This window comes from Oncorhynchus gorbuscha, linkage group LG05, assembly GCF_021184085.1.
Source record: "Oncorhynchus gorbuscha isolate QuinsamMale2020 ecotype Even-year linkage group LG05, OgorEven_v1.0, whole genome shotgun sequence".
NCBI lineage: Eukaryota > Metazoa > Chordata > Actinopteri > Salmoniformes > Salmonidae > Oncorhynchus > Oncorhynchus gorbuscha.
Genome location: NC_060177.1, coordinates 8,856,108 through 8,877,790, shown reverse-complemented (window position 1 = coordinate 8,877,790; position 21,683 = coordinate 8,856,108). Strand labels below are relative to the sequence as shown.

The 21,683-nt window shown below is 46.1% G+C and overlaps 1 protein-coding gene across 1 annotated transcript in view; it reads left to right on the top strand.

Annotated features, from left to right (window-relative positions):
- The window catches only part of LOC124035399 (unconventional myosin-IXAa-like), a 212,282-nt gene that overhangs the window by 90,999 nt on the left and 99,600 nt on the right, over positions 1 to 21,683 (top strand). The window contains 5 exon segments of the mRNA XM_046348850.1: positions 8,679 to 8,773; positions 9,262 to 9,324; positions 10,912 to 11,011; positions 13,007 to 13,060; positions 21,537 to 21,634. Coding sequence (XP_046204806.1) covers positions 8,679 to 8,773; positions 9,262 to 9,324; positions 10,912 to 11,011; positions 13,007 to 13,060; positions 21,537 to 21,634 — 410 coding nt within the window.

Genomic DNA, 21,683 nt, shown 5'->3' with positions numbered 1-21,683 from the left:
TGTGGAGGCTATATACAGGGTGTACCGGTACAGAGTCAATGTGGAGGCTATACCGGTACAGAGTCATGTGGGGTGTACCGGTACAGAGTCAATGTGGAGGCTATATACAGTACAGAGTCAATGTGGAGGCCGGTACAGAGTCAATGTGGAGTCAATACAGAGTGTGGAGGCTATATACAGGGTGTACCGGTACAGAGTCAATGTGGAGGCTATATACAGGGGTACCGGTACAGAGTCAATGTGGAGGCTATATACAGGGTGTACCGGTACAGAGTCAATGTGGAGGCTATATACAGGGTGTACCTACCGGTACAGAGAGTCAAGGGTGTACCGGTACAGAGTGGAGGCTATATACAGGGTGTACCGGTACAGAGTCAAGGGGGTACCGGTACAGAGTCAATGTGGAGGCTATATACAGGGGGTACCGGTACAGAGTCAATGTGGAGGCTATATACAGGGTGTATACAGAGGTGGAGGCTATATACCGGTACAGAGTCAAGTCAATGTGGAGGCTATATACAGGGTGTACCGGTACAGAGTCAAGTCAATACAGGGTGTACAGGGTACAGAGTCAATGTGGAGGCTATATACAGGGTGTACCAGGGGTACCGGTACAGAGTCAATGTGGAGGGAGGCTGGATATACAGGGTGTACCGGTACAGAGAGTCAATACAGGGTGTGGTGGATGTGGAGGCTATATACAGGGTGTACCGGTACAGAGTCAATGTGGAGGCTATATACAGGGTGTGGAGAGTCAATGTGGATATACAGGGTGTACCGGTACCGAGTCAATGTCAATGTGGAGGCTGGAGGCTATACAGGGTGTACCGGTACAGAGTCAATGTGGAGGAGTCAATGTGTGGCGGTGGAGGCTATATACAGGGTGTACCGGTACCGAGTCAATGTGTGGCAGTACAGTTTAGTCGGCATTTTTACATGTAGGTAGGGGTAAAGTCTGACTTTTTTCCATGGCATGGCATGGTGGTGGTTGTAAGGAGAGGGTGGTGGGGGGTCAATGTGGAGCTATATACAGGGTGTTGTGTGGAGGGGGGAGGGAGAGGGTGTTGTGGAGGCTATATACAGGGGGGGGTAGGGAGAGAGGGTGTGTGTGGGGAGGTAGGGAGAGGGTGTTGTGGGGAGGTAGGGAGAGGGTGTTGTGGGGAGGTAGGGAGAGGGTGTTGTGGGGGGTAGGGAGAGGGTGTTGTGGGGAGGTAGGGAGAGGGTGTTGTGGGGGGTAGGGAGAGGGTGTTGTGGGGGGTAGGGAGAGGTAGGGAGAGGGTGTTGTGGGGGGGGGGAGGGTGTTGTGGGGGGAGGGAGGGTGTTGTGGGGGGTAGGGAGAGGGTGTTGTGGGGGGTGTGGGGGGTGGGGGGGGTAGGGAGAGGGTGTTGTGGGGGGGTAGGGAGAGGGTGTTGTGGGGGGTAGGGACAGGGTGTTGTGGGGGGTAGGGACAGGGTGTTGTGGGGGGTAGGGACAGGGTGTTGTGGGGGGTAGGGACAGGGTGTTGTGGGGGGTAGGGACAGGGTGTTGTGGGGAGGTAGGGACAGGGTGTTGTGGGGAGGTAGGGACAGGGTGTTGTGGGGAGGTAGGGAGAGGGTGTTGTGGGAGGTAGGGAGTCTTTGTAGAACTGCACATGTGGAAGACTTCTAACAATGGCATCGTTATGTGCTCTGTTTGAAGAGCTTAATTGTTTAAACGGACCTTTGGACTCGACCAACGCTCGTGTCAACGGCAGTGCCTCTGTATACTTGAATAACTCAGAAACTATTAATAACATGCCGAAGTCAAGTCACAATTTCCTGCATTGGCCAGGGTGAGTAGATGACTACTTTGAGTGCAGAGTCATTTTGCGTGCAGAGAGATCCTCATAAGGAGTTAGTTGTTCCAGTGTAAGATCCTGGGACACTTGTAGCATTGTGTGGACATGTTTAATTGCAGCAAGGTTACCACAGTCCATGCTAGCGTTAGTGTTGCTGCTAATTCCCTGAGGCCCACAACTTAAATTCTTCTCCTTTCCTCCTGCTGGGTTTGAACCGATTCAACACAAAGAAGCACAGAGCAAGATTCATTGTGGGGAATTTACGTTGGAGAGATTTCAACCCTTATTTTCTAGAGAAGGAGTCAATAGTATTTTGTTTCAAGGGTGTTTTGGGATCACGTTGTGGCTTTTCAATACATCTCTTTAGTTGAATCACTCAGGTTTATTTAGTTAACCAACTCGACCAGAGCACCTCCAGCATGGCTAACATTCCCTATTTGAAGATACTTCATTAAAAGTGATCATTTGTAACACCTGGTAAAGTAATCTCTAACTAGTCTCAACAACATTGTTTTCGAATTGTTATGTAGTGTGTTAGTTGGCCTCATTGCATTATAATGGAGATGAGCATATTTTGTTTGTCACAGAAGAGCACCTAAATGTAGTGTTAAGAAATGTTGTCAATGTTCACTGTTTTTTAAGCAGGACCTGTAATCCCTCTGTCTGTCACTTTAAGATGCTATATGAAGGAATCACACTGGAAATCTGACATGGATCTCCAGGACCTTGTCTGTGAGCAACTGCTACCTTTAAAACCATTTGCCTTCTTGTGTCTCCCTTTAAACAGTCTGGGGGAAACATGACTCAATATAACCCCATGATTAACCAAACCACGTTGACCGCAGCAACTTTAGCCAGAATGACCTAAGAAGGTGTGGGATTACAGGGGATACAGTTAGCAATTAGCCTGGGTAAAACAGTATCTGCAAAGAGTAATTGGTGTGCTCAACTCACAAAAGTTTGTAGTAGAAAAAGGTATTTGGATGCTGGGTTCAAAGGGCAAACATTTGAAAAAAGGAAGAACCTGAACTCACTGGAATATTCTTTTGAGTTTTACTGTATATTTTTAGCAGCATAGTTCAGAGGAAACTGACGTGTTTCAGCGACAGCCTTCGTCAGCGGTTATTTTTTAAACGTAACTGCCCACACACACTGTGGCATAAAACTGGATCTGCCCACACACACTGTGGCATAAAACTGGATCTGCCCACACACACTGTGGCATAAAACTGGATCTGCCCACACACACTGTGGCATAAAACTGGATCTGCCCACACACACCGTGGCATAAAACTGGATCTGCCCACACACACCGTGGCATAAAACTGGATCTGCCCACACACCGTGGCATAAAAACTGGATCTGCCCACACACACCGTGGCATAAAAACTGGATCTGCCCACACACACCGTGGCATAAAAACTGGATCTGCCCACACACACCGTGGCATAAAACTGGATCTGCCCACACACACCGTGGCATAAAAACTGGATCTGCCCACACACACCGTGGCATAAAACTGGATCTGCCCACACACACCGTGGCATAAAACTGGATCTGCCACACACACACCGTGGCATAAAACTGGATCTGCCCCACACACACCGTGGCATAAAACTGGATCTGCCCACACACACCGTGGCATTAAAACTGGATCTGCCCACACACACACCGTGGCATAAAACTGGATCTGCCCACACACACACCGTGGCATATAACTGGATCTGCCCCCACACACACCGTGGCATAAAACTGGATCTGCCCACACACACCGTGGCATAAAACTGGATCTGCCCACACACACCGTGGCATAAAACTGGATCTGCCACACACACACCGTGGCATAAAACTGGATCTGCCCACCCACACACACCGTGGCATAAAACTGGATCTGTCCACACACACCGTGGCATAAAACGGATCTGCCCACACACACACCGTGGCATAAAACTGGATCTGCCAACACACACACACACAGACTGTGGCATAATTGTGATACAAGCTGTGTCTAGTCATCATTGACTGTTTGATCTCATTGTGAAAGTAGTTGAACCCTCAGATTGCATTAGGTGAGTCGTAGACACACCATTGTGGATAATGATAGGATGTGTTCAGGGAAGCTGTGTGAGTCAGTGAGCAGAAGTGAGACCTCAATGGCAGACCAATTTACACAGGCGGCCCAATTCTGAGATTGTTTTTTTTCTCTCCAATAATTGCTATTTTGACAAATCAGATCAGCTCTGAAAAAGATCTGATGTGAAAAGATCTGATGTGAGTGGTCAAAAGAACAATTAGTGACCAATTTAGTGTAAACGCAGCCAAAGACTAGACATGTAGCTCAGTCTGGTCCTTCTGTAGCTCAGTTGGTAGAGCATGGCGCTTGTAACGCCAGGGTAGTGGGTTCGATCCCCGGGACCACCCATACGTAGAATGTATGCACACATGACTGTAAGTCGCTTTGGATAAAAGCGTCTGCTAAATGGCATATATTATTATTATTACATGGAGGAAATGGACGTGAGCAACGTGAAGTACAGTAAGTAGTGTTCATCGTCAGACTGATGTTACTGTACCACTTGGTGACCTGCCCTATACAAGACAGCCATATGTTAGGTATGAGCCTACATCACTTGAAGCCGTATTGGGCCTGAAAATGCACATCAACTATGTATAGTCCATGTATGGGGATGTTGTTGCTGTGTTCACTTATCAGCATCACTTGGGACCAGGAAACTCCCAATCACAACCCAGCGTGGAAAATGATCTTATAGCTGCAACCCATCAGAGCAGTCGCTCCACTGTCTGTCAACTCAGCCTCTCTTTTGTTCTGTTCTCTGAGGGCCCAATGTGACCCGAATGCCGCTTTTAAAACTTCACACATACACAACGGCTCTGTTCTTCTCTCTCCTTCAGCAGGAGTCACTAATTAACTCATCCTATATGATTACGGTCTGTGTCTCCGCTCATCGCTGCATGACCCAGTGCCCACATTGTAGTGTCCCCGACATACAAAGATCTTATTATCCACCACAGATGGGAGGCACTAATGGAATTCCTACAGAATGTTGCACATGTGTAAGATCTGACTGCAACTGTAATGATTTACCCTGCTCTTGAAAAGGAAGAGGATCCATCATGAAGTCAATGTGACTCAGTGTGGCTAATCTGTCCATGTGCTCTTCTACTTGGTAATGATTTACCCTGCTGTTGAAAAGGAAGAGGATCCATCATGAAGTCAATGTGACTCAGTGTGGCTAATCTGTCCATGTGCCCTTCTACTTTGTAATGATTTACCCTGCTGTTGAAAAGGAAGAGGATCCATCATGAAGTCAATGTGACTCAGTGTGGCTAATCTGTCCATGTGCCCTTCTACTTTGTAATGATTTACCCTGCTGTTGAAAAGGAAGAGGATCCATCATGAAGTCAATGTGACTCAGTGTGGCTAATCTGTCCATGTGCTCTTCTACTTTGTAGATAGTTATATTTTTAATTGGGAGGACTTCTTTACAGTGCCCTTGCACTTATCAGCATGTTGCCTTATTTAACGAACCCTGCCTCCAAAGTGTATTGGTGAATGTCACGTTAGCACGGTACTAGGTTACTCATAACCACAGCTTTTCTAATGTATTCTATGGAAAGTAGATCTGTGCATCTGGAGACAGATTACATCAAGAACAGTGCTATGGCTGTCTCTGTTCTTCACTCACTCTCTGATCCCATGCCCAGTTGCATTCCATGATATCACACAACAGGTGCTGTAGTCAGGGGTCGCGTATCAGTGGCAGGACACGTAAGCAATAAGGCCCGAGGGAGTGTGGTATATGGAGAATATACCACGGCTAAGGGATGTTCTTAAGCACGACGCAATGAGGAGTGCCTGGATACAGCCCTTAGCCGTGGTATATTCACCATATACCACATATCCCCAAGGTGCCTTATTGCTATTATGGACTGGTTACCAACGTAATTAGAGCAGTAAAAATAAATTGTGTCATACCTGTGGTATACGGTCTGATATACCACGGCTGTCAGCCAATCAGCTTTCAAGGTTGGAACCACACAGTTTATAATAACCTTTATAGCACAGCAGCACAAGCCAAGGGCCCCTCGGGAGCTGTCCCAGCCCACCCTTCCTGCACACTCTCTACTCTGGCTCCACTCCACTGAAGCTAAACAGGCCCTCATGTTCCCTATTGAAAAAAGCTATGAAACGCATATTTCTGCTCTGATATAATGCAGTTTGGCAGTGCTGTTTTTGTTTTCTGACCACGCCCCTGTTGTAGTTGTCAAAGACTTCTACCTGTGAACCAATAGAATTGTAAGTTCGCTCCTTTGATCACTTCTCCAGCTGCTTCTTAAAGGACCAGGACCAAGTGTTTCTTGTTGCATGCTGGATGCTAGCCATGGTCCTGCTCATCCCAATATTATCTGAGGAAGATTTACTGTGGCAGATATGGAGCTCGCCAAGCCTGCGGAACCATACATATGTTGTCAGCCATAAATGTGTCCGCTCTAACTTGGGATGCTTTTACACAGACCAGGTGGATGTACACACGGTACACCCAAGTAAATCATTCAGAGTTTTTAATGGTTCCCACTCCAGTTTCATGTATAACGTGGAATTTTGAGCATCGAAGAATACCTGGAATGTTCCACGGTCTGCTGTTAGACCCTAGTTTGCTTCCTTCACATTGAATAATGTGTTAGATTCATGCGTGGGTTCCAAGATGCACTTCTTCCTCGATAGAGCAGGAAGTGAAGTAGGGATACTGGTGGCTGGTTGGCTGCCTCGTCTGACCTGTACTTTTTGGATGGGTCAGGTTAGCTAGGTCATGGCTAGAAGGGGTACAGCTTTTGTCAAGTTAAAGTTAAACATTTTTTAAAATAATATATATATATATATTTTTTTTTTCAATTTAGTTAACCCTAACCCTTTTCCTAACCTAATTCTCCTAACCTGCTACGTTAATTCTCCATATCTCATTCACAGCCTATCATCTAGCCTTTCAACATCTCACCCTTACTGGTTTCCACATCATCAATGCCTATCCAGTACTCCAATAGTATTGACTTGGCACTAATGCAGTTTCACCTCAATATGCTCAATATGGGAACATGGTGTGTTAACTTTTCCTCTGTCTGCCTGTGGACAGTTTGTCTGGTGGGCAAGTCACAAATAGAGCTGTGAGGTCACTGATGCCGGCTGCGACCCAGACGTGTTTGTGTGGCCCAGCAGCAAAGCAGACAAGTGTCCTGGGTTCTGCCGCCAGTGTAGCGTCCTCCAGTGAAGTGTGAAAAAGAGCAGGAAGGTGTGCTCCCGTGGTCTGCAGTGTTGCGTCCTCCAGTGAAGTGTGAATAAGAGCAGGAATGTGTGCTCCCGCGGTCTCCAGTGTAGCGTCCTCCAGTGAAGTGTGAATAAGAGCAGGAAGGTGTGCTCCCGCGGTCTGCAGTGTTGCGTCCTCCAGTGAAGTGTGAATAAGAGCAGGAAGGTGTGCTCCCGTGGTCTCCAGTGTAGCGTGCTCCAGTGAAGTGTGAATAAGAGCAGGAATGTGTGCTCCCGTGGTCTCCAGTGTAGCGTGCTCCAGTGAAGTGTGAATAAGAGCAGGAAGGTGTGCTCCCGTGGTCTCCAGTGTAGCGTGCTCCAGTGAAGTGTGAATAAGAGCAGGAAGGTGTGCTCCCGCGGTCTCCAGTGTAGCGTGCTCCAGTGAAGTGTGAATAAGAGCAGGAAGGTGTGCTCCCGCGGTCTCCAGTGTAGCGTGCTCCAGTGAAGTGTGAATAAGAGCAGGAATGTGTGCTCCCGTGGTCTCCAGTGTAGCGTGCTCCAGTGAAGTGTGAATAAGAGCAGGAAGGTGTGCTCCCGTGGTCTCCAGTGTAGCGTGCTCCAGTGAAGTGTGAATAAGAGCAGGAAGGTGTGCTCCCGCGGTCTCCGGCCCTATTTACTCGGACTCTCTGCCAATCAGGCTGCGGTGGCTCAAACCGTCCTGGCGTTCCTCCGCCTTGCGTTAGCACGCTATCGACCCGTTTTAATAGCGCGCGTGTTAGCAAGCACCGAGCTGAAGTGAACGGCGGTCATGATGCTAGGCTAAGGGAGTGGACCGGGCGGCCCGGTTGTTTTCTCCCCATTCCAGATGCACAAAGTGCAGCTCAAAAAGTGATTCGTGGAGGAATTTGTTTACTTGCGGCAGAGGCTACAAATAACTGCAGGGTTTCTGAAGGGTGAATAAGGACTTCCCCTCCAGGCAGCTGTACAACACAAACAGAGCCAGAGGGGAATTACTGGACTCTTATTAAAGCACACCACTAAACATGTTCCAGCAGGTCCACATGGATTACATTACCCAAAGGACACTTTTTCCCCATCAGGGCTTCTTGCTGCAGCTCCATCATTTTTGGGCCATTTGTCTGACTTTAAACTGAAGAACTTTGGAGCATTCTGAGGACATGTTGGTTTCTGTGCTGCTCCCAGCCTGTTGTGTGTGTGTGTGTGTGTGTGTGTGTGTGTGTGTGTGTGTGTGTGTGTGTGTGTGTGTGTGTGTGTGTGTGTGTGTGTGTGTGTGTGTGTGTGTGTGTGTGTGTGTGTGTGTGTGTGTGTGTGGTGTGGTGTGGTGAGGCTCCTGTGTCAGCAAAATGATACATTTCCTGTATAATGCATAAATAAAGATCTATTCCATGTTATTAGACTGATTGAAATATGGCTCTGAGGTATACTTGATCAAAGAAATGTCTTGAGGTTGGCTCACTGTGGTTGTTATCCCAGATTGGTTGACCCACAAACATGCCCACGCCCACCAGTCAACATGGACATATAACCTTGTTACCTGCATGGGTTTGTTCTCATCCCCTCTCTCTTCTCTCTCTGCAGGCATTTGGGAATGCAAAAACTGCCCACAACAACAACTCGAGTCGCTTTGGCAAGTTCATCCAAGTGAATTACCAGGAGAGTGGCACTGTCCGAGGGTGAGAAAGACCCATTCAGATATTCCATTTCAAGTCATTGTTTACCTTGTTTTACCTGCAGCTCCTACACCCTAGTTGACTGGCTATGTCCCCTGGCTCCTCCTCTATATTCATCTATATTCAGGCACCAATGACGTGGACGTTGATTAAGGCAGCCCCCCCTAACCTCTCTGAATCAGAGAGGGCTGCCTTAATCAAATAAATGTGGAAGACCAATTTCGGTTGAATACATTCAGTTGCGCAACTGACTAGGTGTCCCCATCCCCTGTCTATTCTATGTCCCCTGCTGACACATCTATAATCCTACCAGTCTATAGTCCCTCAGTCCTACATCTATACTCATCCTTGTTATAGTTTTACATAGCCTCCATAGTGAATTTGGTGGCAGCTCAGAGTGCATTGTCCAATGCCAATATCTGATCAATTTGGTCCGGGACCCCCCCCCCAGTCAGTTGTGACTTACGCCAGCTCTGTGCTGTTTGTTCCAGAGCCTATGTGGAGAAGTACCTTCTGGAGAAATCAAGACTGGTCTACCAGGAACACAATGAACGGTGAGCATTCACACTTAACCATCCTACTGCCACACACACAATCATCATCATACACTACTGGACTGTAGTATCATGTTACTGCAGAACAAGGACATAGCGTTGTATTCAAATAGAATCAGACATTGATCATTTCCCTAATTGTTTTGTAGACTGAGTACATGTTGTGGTTTAGGAACACTTACACAGTAAACCACATTGGGTAAATAAATACACAATGAATGACTAGTTGGAGAATCATTTATTTTCACCACAGTGTTAAAAGAGTGAAGATCTCTGAATTCACAGTGTCTATATAGAGACAATTTGATAAGCTAGAATCCAGAATCGAGTAGCTCTCACAAACTAGTCCAGAAATCCTTCCACTGAGGTGGTCTCTGCTGAGAGAACTTCAACTCCATGTGAATAACAACTACATCCCTTTTATATAGAATGATGTGAGAATGATTGCGCCACATGAAATTGAGTGAAATTGAGTGAGGAATCCAATTGTCCATTCGTGCTAGAAAGTCCTTTTCCTACAGTAGGTGTGAGTTTGTTGGTCACAGCAGGGTCAGTGACAGAAATGTGGTGCCAAATTGGTCCTGACACAAGTGTGGACCTGGACTGGAGCCTCCTGCAGTTCATGTTCCAATACTGCATCATTATTATTATTTACCTTAACTAGGCAAGTCAGTTAAGAACAAATACTTATTTACAATGACGGCCTGCCCCGGCCAAACCCGGATGACGCTGGACCAACTGTGCGCCCCCCTTTGGGACTCCAAATCATGGCTGGATGTGATACAGCCTGGAATCAAACCAGGGACTGTAGTGACACCTCTTGCACTAAGATGCAGTGCCTAAGACCGCTGTGCCACCCGGGAGCAAAGTAGCTGTCTCACAATTCACCATATCCTGAAAACTCTTAACAAATATGGACTTTTCCACTGTAATTCTGTGGTCCTACACAGTTTATGATTGTGTCCTAAAGGAAGTTAACGCCAAGTATCAAGTACAGTTTGACATCAACAAGTGTTCAACAGAATCAGTGTAGATGATGGTGTATTACCCAGCCAGGCTCAGGCTGGGTGAAGTATTTCTCAGCAGCCCTAAGTGGGGTTGACACTAATGTGCTGTGCAGGCTGGATGGTGTTGCGAAGGTTAACCTCACTCCGAGGGGGGGGGGGGCTAAAATGGGCCCCCTGTGGGTTGGGGGGCTAAAATGGGCCCCCTGTGGGTTGGGGGGGGGAGCTCTTATTGAGAGATTTCTGACTCCAGGCTCCCACTACAGCACGGTTCTGCCCCCTGACCTCTAAGCTACACACTCTAGCTCCGAACACTAATTCTAACCTTAACCCTAAACCCCCTAGAAATAGCATTTGACCTTGTGGGGACTAGCAAAATGTCCCCAAATTTTTGTTTGTTTACTATTCTTGCAGGGACTTGTGGTCCCCATAAGAATAGTTAAACACGTCCATACACACACTCACACTCACACTCACACTCAATGAGACAACTTTGTTCCTATTAGACAATCCAGTGTTTGTTTGTTAGTAAAAAACAATGTAAAGTGGTGTTCATGTTTTCTGACCTGCTTTTGCCTTTCAGGAACTACCATGTGTTTTACTACCTGCTGGCAGGAGCAAGTGAGGAGGAGAGGAGCACCTTTCACCTCAAAAAGCCTGAAGAATATCATTACCTCAACCAGGTGAGAGATCCAGTAGGACTTCAACACTGTAGCCAAGTGTAGCCCCTTCTCACGCACTGCTGATTGGACGAGATGTATCTGACTGAGTCTGTCTGTCTGTGCATGACACATGGTTGTCTCTGGGTTTTGTCTCTGTGTCTGTACCAAAATGTACCAAAATGTTTATGTATATTGTCTATCTGACTGACTAGTTGTTTCTGGGTTGTGTGTGTGTGTGTCGTCTGTGTGAATCACGCCTGTTCCCAGAGGCCCACAGTGGATGTCGACCAGACCTATTTCTCTCCCTCTTACTCTCTCTCTCCGCAAACAGGAAGCAGAGGAAACATTACATTGTTGGTGCCTTTCAGCAGCTCCTATAGTCTCTCTCACACACAGAGGCTTTAACAGAGCCTCATCCCTCATCCCTCAGCCCACCAGAGAGAGAGACAAGGCACTGGGCCCTCTCATTACCATGACACTGCCTTGTGGCTCAGTTAATCTGCTGGTTTTTGGCGCGTGGATGTTTGTTGGTCTGTGGAGTCTATGTACATGTGGGTTTGCATATCTATATGTGGATGTCTTTTTGTGTGTGTGTGTGTGGGGGACCTGCAGCACGACAGGGTCACTCTCAGTGTCTGTCACACACACACACACACACACACACACACACACACACACACACACACACACACACACACACACACACACACACACACACACACACACACACACACACACACACACACACACTCCCTATGACTGTCAATATGCTCTCACAACACTCTGCCATCTCTGTCATCTCTGCTCCTCTAATTCCAAGGGGATCCAACCCAGTCTAACCAATCACAAAAGAACACACACACTTATAAACATGCAGAAGGAAAAGCTGACTGGTTGTGTCTACCCCTCTGTCATGCCAAGCTGACAAACCCATTACAAGCTGATACACATGCAAATTATACACACACACACACACACACACACACACACACACACACACACACACACACACACACACACACACACACACACACACACACACACACACACACACACACACACACACACACACACACACACACACACAAAACCATTACAAGCTGATACACATTACAAGCGGGGTGCAAAGTGTGGAATGTTGATGTTGTTCAAAACTTGTTGCACCTCTGCCAGCTCCAGAGATGTTCATATCATAACATAGAGATCCCCCCCCCCACACTCTGACAACCTGACGCCCATTCTGAGAAGGGTGTGAATTCCTTCCATTTCTCTGGTGTGTGGTCGCTACATCTCTTTCTCTCCCTCTCTCTTTTCCAAAGTGTATATTGTAACCCAGTCACTCAGAACAGTTTACAGTATTTCACAACTTCACATTCTAAGGAGTTCAGACAGTCTGTTTACAGGCCAAATAATCAATTTTCAAACTGAGCAATTTGTTCTCATAGCTATAGCATCTCTATCCATATGTTTTGCCCTTATTCGTCATAATGCAGTCACCACACATTAGAATAATCCTATGGCTAATTTCAGTGGTTCTATTAGCTTAGCATACTGTATGTATGGTGTCAGAATGAAAACATATTTCATCCACATCGGTTTCTCACCATGTGTTCTATGTCCCGTGCTTCTATCTGTGTGTTTGTGTGCATTGTGTGTTTTTGTGTGCATCGAGAGAGTTGTGTGCATTGAGAGAGTGTGTCTGTGTGCATTGAGAGTGTGTGTGTGTGCATTGAGTGTGTGTTTGTGTGCATTGATGAGTGTCCCTTGTGTTGTGTGTGCGTGCATTGTGTGTGTGAGTGTGTGTGTTTGTGTCACAACATTGATGTGTGAGTGTGTGTTTGTGTGCATTGAGTGTGTGTGTGTGTGTGTGTGTGTCGACGTCTAAATATGACTCCATTCCCTCTACTAACTGCATGTCCCTTCCAGTCCCATGTGTAGAGTGTGTGTGTGTGGTGTATGGAATGCTGCGCTGTCTAACCCTAACCCCATCTACTCTACCTTTTTAACCCTCTCCAGATGACAAAGAAAGTCCTGAGACTGCATTGGGAGAATTACTATGAGAGCGAAGCGGTCAGTATACATCTCTCTGGGCGAGACTGTGTTGAGTGTTCACCAATCACCTGTAGGAGTTTTGATTATCAAAACTAATAATCACTGGCTTCTCCCTCACAACTACATTGTCCTCACAAGTGCGTGTACCCCTGTCACATTCTGTGCGCTACCACACGCCTTTCTCCTTGCTTTCCCTTTTGTTGTTGTTCTTCCTGGTTTGGGGTGTGTCCACTTCCTCAGTTGTGTGTTGCCTGTCCCAGTCTCTGTTCCTTCCATCTCTGTTCTGATCTTCTGGTTGGCTTATTTGGTTGTTGACTAGATTGATTAGATGGAAACATCGTCTAGTTTGGATTATTTGGTCGTTGACTAGATGGAAACATCGTCTAGTTTGGATTATTTGGTCGTTGACTAGATGGAAACATCGTCTAGTTTGGATTATTTGGTCGTTGACTAGATGGAAACATCGTCTAGTTTGGATTATTTGGTCGTTGACTAGATGGAAACATCGTCTAGTTTGGATTATTTGGTCGTTGACTAGATGGAAACATCGTCTAGTTTGGATTATTTGGTCGTTGACTAGATGGAAACATCGTCTAGTTTGGATTATTTGGTCGTTGACTAGATGGAAACATCGTCTAGTTTGGATTATTTGGTCGTTGACTAGATGGAAACATCGTCTAGTTTGGATTATTTGGTCGTTGACTAGATGGAAACATCGTTTGGATTATTTGGTTTGGAAACATTATTTGGTCGATTATTTGGTCGTTGACTAGATGGAAACATCGTCTAGTTTGGATTATTTGGTCGTTGACTAGATGGAAACATCGTCTAGTTTGTTTGACTAGATTATTTGGATTATTTGGTCGTTGACTAGATGGAAACATCGTCTAGTTTGGATTATTTGGTCGTTGACTAGATGGAAACATCGCCTTGTTTGGATTATTTGGTCGTTGACTAGATGGAAACATCGCCTTGTTTGGATTATTTGGTCGTTGACTAGATGGAAACATCGACTAGATGGAAACATCTAGTTTGGATTATTTGGTCGTTGACTAGATGGAAACATCGTCTAGTTTGGATTATTTGGTCGTTGACTAGATGGAAACATGGAAACGTCTAGTTTGGATTATTTGGTCGTTGACTAGATGGAAACATCGCCTTGTTTGGATTATTTGGTCGTTGACTAGATGGAAACATCGTCTAGTTTGGATTATTTGGTCGTTGACTAGATGGAAACATCGTCTAGTTTGGATTATTTGGTCGTTGACTAGATGGAAACATCGTCTAGTTTGGATTATTTGGTCGTTGACTAGATGGAAACATCGTCTAGTTTGGATTAGTTTGTCTAGTTTGGATTATTTGGTCGTTGACTAGATGGAAACATCGTCTAGTTTGGATTATTTGGTCGTTGACTAGATGGAAACATCGTCTAGTTTGGATTATTTGGTCGTTGACTAGATGGAAACATCGTCTAGTTTGGATTATTTGGTCGTTGACTAGATGGAAACATCGTCTAGTTTGGATTATTATTTGGTGGAAACGTTTGACTGACTAGATGGAAAACTAGTTTGGATTATTTGGTTCTAGATGGATTAGTTTGGATTATGACTAGATGGAAACATCGCCTTGTTTGGATTATTTGGTCGTTGACTAGATGGAAACATCGTCTAGTTTGGATTATTTGGTCGTTGACTAGATGGAAACAGTCTAGTTTGGATTATTTGGTCGTTGACTTGATTGATTAGATGGAAACATATTCTGATTGGTTTATTTGGTCGTTTACTAGATTGATTGAATAGATGGAAAGATCTTGTGGTTGGCTTATTTGGTCATTGACCAGATGGAAGGATAGTCTGTAAACCAGGGGCCTCCAACCTCAGTCCTGGAGAGATATGCAGGCTTTCGTTCTAGACCAGCTCTAACACACCTGACTCAGCAAGACGTGGTTCAGATGGAAGACCATGATTAGTTAAAACAGGTGTCGAAGTGCTGGGCTGGACAGTCAGTATCTCCTGTACCAGGAGTTAGAAACCCCTTATCTATGCCTACTGTACTCACTAGAGGTCGACCGATTAATTAAGGCCGATTTCAAGTTTTCATAACAATCGGAAATCTGTATTTAATTTTTTAATTTTATACCTTTTATTTAACTAGGCAAGTCAGTTAAGAACACATTCTTATTTTCAATGACAGCCTAGAAACTTGTACGGTGGGTTAACTGCCGTGTTCAAGGGGCAGAACGACAAATCTTCACCTTGTCAGCTAGGGGGATCCAATCTTGCAACCTTACAGTTAACTAGTCCAACGCAATAACGACCTGCCTCTCTCTCGTTGCACTCCACAAGGAGACGGCCTGTTACGTGAATGCAGTAAGCTAAGGTCAGTTGCTAGCTAGCATTAAACGTATCTTGTAAAAAACAATCAATCATAATCACAAGTTAACTACACATGGTTGATGATATTACTAGATATTATCTAGCGTGTCCTGCATTGCATATAATCTGACTGAGCATACAAGTATCTAAGTATCTGACTGAGCGGTGGTAGGCAGAAGCAGGCGCGTAAACATTAATTCAAACAGCACTTTCGTGCGTTTTGCAGCTCTTCGTTGTGCGTCAAGCATTGCTCTGGTTATTACTTCAAGTCTATCAACTCCCGAGATGAGGCTGGTGTAACCGAAGTGAAATGACTAGGCAGTTAGCACGCGCTAATAGCGTTTCAAACGTCACTCGCTCTGAGCCTTGGGGTGGTTGTTCCCCTTGCTCTGCATGGGTAACGCTGCTTCGATGGTGGCTGTTGTCGTTGTGTTGCTGGTTCGAGCCCAGGGAGGAGCGAGGAGAGGGACGGAAGCTATACTGTTACACTGGCAATACTGAAGTGCCTATAAGAACATCCAATAGTCAAAGGTATATGAAATACAAATGGTATAGAGGGAAATAGTCCTATAATAACTACAACCTAAGACTTCTTACCTGGGAATATTGAAGACTCATGACAAAAGGAACCACCAGCTTTCATATGTTCTGAGCAAGGAACTGAAACGTTAGCTTTCTAACATAGCACATATTGCACTTTTACTTTCTTCTCAAACACTTTGTTTTTGCATTATTTATACCAAATTGAACATGTTTCATTATTTATTTGAGGCTAAATTAATTTTAAGTTAAAATAAGTGTTAATTCAGTATTGTTGTAATTGTCATTATTACAAATAAATGTAAAAAATATATTTAAACAATTGTCCGATTAATCGGTATCGGTATGAAAAATCATATTCGGTCGTCCTCGCTAAGGTGGGTACTAGAGGTCGATACTAGTACAGTATGCCTACCTCACACACACCAGTACCCTGGGTCACCACTCACTCAGCCATGAACTAGTGTTAATATTAATACAGGGAACCTGGAGTATCCTGGTCAGAATCTGCCAACAAACACTTTGGGCAGATTGAATGAGAGCATGGCGATAAGCAGCCGTCCAAACATTCCCCTGTTTGCCCCGGTACTTGTTGACATAGCCTCACAGTAGCTGACCCGTTAACCCCCCCGCGTGTATTTGTGTGTGTCACAGGCGGTCTGTGGCACCTTAATTAGGGAGGACTGGCTCATAGTAATGGCTGGAATGGAGTAAATGGAATGTTATCTAACACATCAAACACCTGGTTTACATTTATTCCAGACTTTATGAGCCTGTACCCTCAGCAGCCTCCTATTCTGTGTGTGTGTGTGTGTGTGTGTGTCGTGCATCCAGGCAGCAAGCTCACATGGACAGTCAATTGTTCAGAGCTTTCCTGCTCTTGACCACCATAGGGTTGATGACTTGTGAACTTTTGACCCTAATCAGAAGGCAGTGTAACATGGAGGGGGAGCTCTATTCAAATGATTGTGTCCGTCTGTGTGGCCTGCTACCTGGGCACAGAAAGTCACTGACTCTCAACCACAAGGGAGCATCAAGGTCACCTTCTGGTCCTTCTGTAGCTCAGTTGGTAGAGCATGGCGCTTGTAACGCCAGGGTAGTGGGTTCGATCCCCGGGACCACCCATACGTAGAATGTATGCACACATGACTGTAAGTCGCTTTGGATAAAAGCGTCTGCTAAATGGCATATATTATTATTATTATTATTATTCTGTTGGGCTATGTCAACAAGTTTCCATTTTGAGCCAACAAGCCTCTCATGTTAGCTAGCATAAATAGTCATCCTGAGTAGGTGATGACCAATACAGCCTGGCTACAGGTGTCTGGGTTGGGGTGTGCTGATACAGTCTGGCTACAGGTATCTGGGTTGGGGTGTGCTGATACAGCCTGGCTACAGGTGTCTGAGTAGGGGTGTGCTGATACAGCCTGGCTACAGGTGTCTGGGTTGGGGTGTACTGATACTGTCTGGGTTTGGGTGTGCTGATACAGCCTGGCTACAGGTGTCTGGGTTGGGGTGTGCTGATACAGCCTGGCTACAGGTGTCTGGGTTGGGGTGTACTGATACAGTCTGGCTACAGGTGTCTGGGTTGGGGTGTGTTGATACAGCCTGGCTACAGGTGTCTGATTTGGGGTGTGCTGATACAGCCTGGCTACAGGTGTCTGGGTTGGGGTGTGCTGACACAGCCTGGCTACAGGTGTCTGGGTTGGGGTGTGCTGATACAGCCTGGCTACAGGTGTCTGGGTTGGGGTGTGCTGACACAGCCTGGCTACAGGTGTCTGGGTTGGGGTGTGCTGACACAGCCTGGCTACAGGTGTCTGGGTTGGGGTGTACTGATACAGCCTGGCTACAGGTGTCTGGGTTGGGGTGTGCTGATACAGCCTGGCTACAGGTGTCTGATTTGGGGTGTGCTGATACAGCCTGGCAACAGGTGTCTGATTTGGGGTGTGCTGATACAGCCTGGCTACAGGTGTCTGAGCTGGGGTGTGCTGATTGATGTAGTGATGGGTGTTCTGGTTGTCTGTGAATGGCATGCTCACCATATGCATATTCCATAGCCTTGAATCAGTGTAGTGCTTCACCAATCATCTCATCGATCACAGTACATGCCAAGACATTTCCCCCAATCGCTCCAGGTATGTGTTTGTGGTTTTATGTTGATGTGCTGTACATCTGCAACAAGGGGACAGGCAAGGCTACTACTTTGTTCCAGGAAAATGGCTCTGGGGGGGATGTTGAACACGGAATTATTATCTACTGTCTTGTCATTAAAAAAAAGGGAAGTCAAATCATGTACATGATACCACTGAAAGAATGGTCACTCTTGCAGTATTGGAATATTACGGCTCTATATACATAGTAGTACATTATGATCATTGTCTAATTATAGTTCTATTGTATTAGCATTGTAATATACTGTGTATCAAAGACGCTGTCGTTCGTTGTTTTTCTACCCTTCGCTGACATTTTGGAATTCTAGAGTGTGAGCTATGCAGTGCATGTCTGTAAAACAGACTTGCCAATCTGGAAATATACCTTTCATTTCCTCCTGTGTGTGTGTGTGTGTGTGTGTGTGTGTGTGTGTGTGTGTGTGTGTGTGTGTGTGTGTGTGTGTGTGTGTGTGTGTGTGTGTGTGTGTGTGTGTGTGTGTGTGTGTGTGTGTGTGTGTGTGTGTGTGTGTGTGTGTGTGTGTGTGTGTGTAAGCAACAGCTGTGTGGTGTGTTTGTATTCCTCTGGAGAGGATGCCATTTCCTTACCAGCTGATCTCTATCCACCCATTCTGCCCTCCTGGTGTTGTAAGCAGTCATACCATCTGATTCACACTCTCATCCACCAAGGGTCACCTCAAAGCCAAAGTTATTCAGACATTTTCACACCCCAAAGTAGTCGAACTGTATGTTCCATGATGAGTCCAAAAAGACCATCTGTTGTGTACAGTAGATCCCACTATAAATCAAGCCCCGATGACAGGGAAGGATAAGCACCATCTTATGTAATCATTTCAGTTGCTGCTTATCTTTCTCATTTCACTATGACCTTAAAGCAGGGGTGGTCAACTCCAGTTCTCCAGGGCCTGATTGGTGTCACTCTTTTCTCCATCCCTAACACAAACATAGCTGGTTAATCAAATCTCATTCTAAACTGAAGATCATGATTAGGTGATTATTGGAGTCAGGTGTGTTAGCTGGGACTGGGGCAAAACTGTGCAGCCAATCAGGCCTCCGAGGACTGGAACTGCCTACCCCTGCCTTAAAGGGACACTTGGGGATTTTGGCAATGAGGCTCTTTATCTATACTGAACTAAATATAAACGCAACATGCAACAATTTCAAAGATTTTATTGAGTTACAGTTAATATAAGGAAATCGGTCAATTTAAATAATTTCATTAGGCCCTAATCTATGGATTTCACATGACTGGGAATACAGATATGCATCTGTTGGTCACAGATACCTTAAAGTTAGTGGCGTGGACCAGAAAACCAGTCAGTATCTGGTGTGACCACCATTTGCCTCATGCAGCGTGACACAACTCCTTCACATAGAGTTGATCAGGCTGTTGGTTGTGGCCTGTGGAATGTTGTCCCAATCCTCTTCAATGGCGTTTGATGCGGCTTATGGTAGAGAAATTAACGTTAAAGTCTCTGGCAACCGCTCTGGTGGGACTTTCCTGCAGTCAGCATGCAAATTGCATGCTTGTGGATACCATTTACATTTTTTTTGCTAGCATGCTAGCGGAACTTGTTGCTAGCATTGCACTATCGCTAGATAGCATCATCTCGTGCAACTACCTTTAACTTCCTTCATACTGGACACAGAGACATAATCCACTTGTTCATCTGACTCTGGGGAAGTAGATAAAGGGCTTCATTGCCAAAAACCCGAAGTATCCCGTCTGTATGTTGGCCAACGGACAAACAAATGAATGATACATGTAGTTTTATACTGTACAACCTTATTAAATCATTGCCATTTTACAATACAGTGCACCATGTCTCAGTATTTAATACCAATCATAGCTCAGCCAAGACAGATTCTATAGTCTTGGAACAGGTTGTCATTACTGTCCTTTGCATGTCATCATGGAGTTGGATGCCCTAGTTGATGTAACTCTGGGACTGAAGCCAGGTGAATTAAACCTGTTAAAGAGAACATGCTGCCTGCAGGGCTACACACCACAGGGGTGTGTGTATGTGCGTGCACTTCATTAGAAGCCTCATTGTGTCCCTCATTGTACCTGGATACCCAAACTCTCCTCTTCCATATTGTTTTCTCTCCACAGCCTTCTGTTTAGCACTTCCCCCTGCAGACCCTGTTCAGCACTTCCCCCTGCAGACCCTGTTCAGCACTTCCCCCTGCAGACCCTGTTCAGCACTTCCCCCTGCAGACCCTGTTCAGCACTTCCCCCTGCAGACCCTGTTCAGCACTTCCCCCTGCAGACCCTGTAAAGACACTTTCCCCCTGCAGACCCTGTTCAGCACTTCCCCCTGCAGACCCTGTAAAGACACTTTACCCTGCAGACCCTGTTCAGCACTTCCCCCTGCAGACCTTGTAAAGACACTTCCCCCTGCAGACCCTTGTAAAGACACTTTACCCTGCAGACCCTGTTCAGCACTTCCCTGCAGACCCTGTCAGCACTTCCCCCTGCAGACCCTTCAGCACCCCTGCAGACCCTGTAAAGCACTTCCCCCTGCAGACCCTGTTCAGCACTTTCCCCCTGCAGACCCTGTTCAGCACTTTCCCCTGCAGACCCTGTAAAGGCACTTTCCCCTGCAGACCCTGTAAAGGCACTTTCCCCTGCAGACCCTGTAAAGGCACTTTCCCCTGCAGACCCTGTAAAGGCACGTTCCCCTGCAGACCCTGTAAAGGCACGTTCCCCTGCAGACCCTGTAAAGGCACGTTCCCCTGCAGACCCTGTAAAGGCACGTTCCCCTGCAGACCCTGTAAAGGCACTTTCCCCTGCAGACCCTGTAAAGGCACTTTCCCCTGCAGACCCTGTAAAGACACTTCCCCTGCAGACCCTGTAAAGGCTGTCATAAATTACTACTCCTCTTATTGCCTTTGCCAGCATGCCAAATTTCCCCTGAACGTTTAGCAGAAAAAGCCAGCTGAATTTTCCACTGCATGAGCAGAACATGCATATGCTGTCGTTCACCAGCCCCCTAAAATCTGACCAGAAATGCATCTCTGTCTCCGGTTTGTTAGACCGAACTTCCTTATGACTTGCTCTTATAAGTCACTCAGCTTGTCTCTGTGTCATGCCACTGATTTGTCTTAGGAGAAGCCTCTCACTAAAATCATCTTCACTTCTTGGGTGGACATTTTCTCTTGTGTTAGTCACTGGTACTGTATGTAGTGTTGGTGATGGCACAGTACTGGCTAGTACAGCACCTACTGTATCCGCTCTGTTGAGCACACTGGGCTGACTTACTGTTTGGCAGTCGCACTGATTTTGTGCTACAGTTGCAGTGTTGTTTGAGCCAAAATGGCTACCATGTGGTAGGCCATTATGTGGTAAAGCCAAAATGGGTGCCATATGGACACTGATAACACCTGGTCCCCTGTCATTGGCCCATGCAGGACTGCTTCACAGTGGAAGGGGAGGACCTGAAGCATGACTTTGAGAGACTGCAGCTGGCCATGGAGATGGTGGGATTCCTGCCTGCCACGCGCAAACAGTGAGTACACACACACACACACACACACACACACACACACACACACACA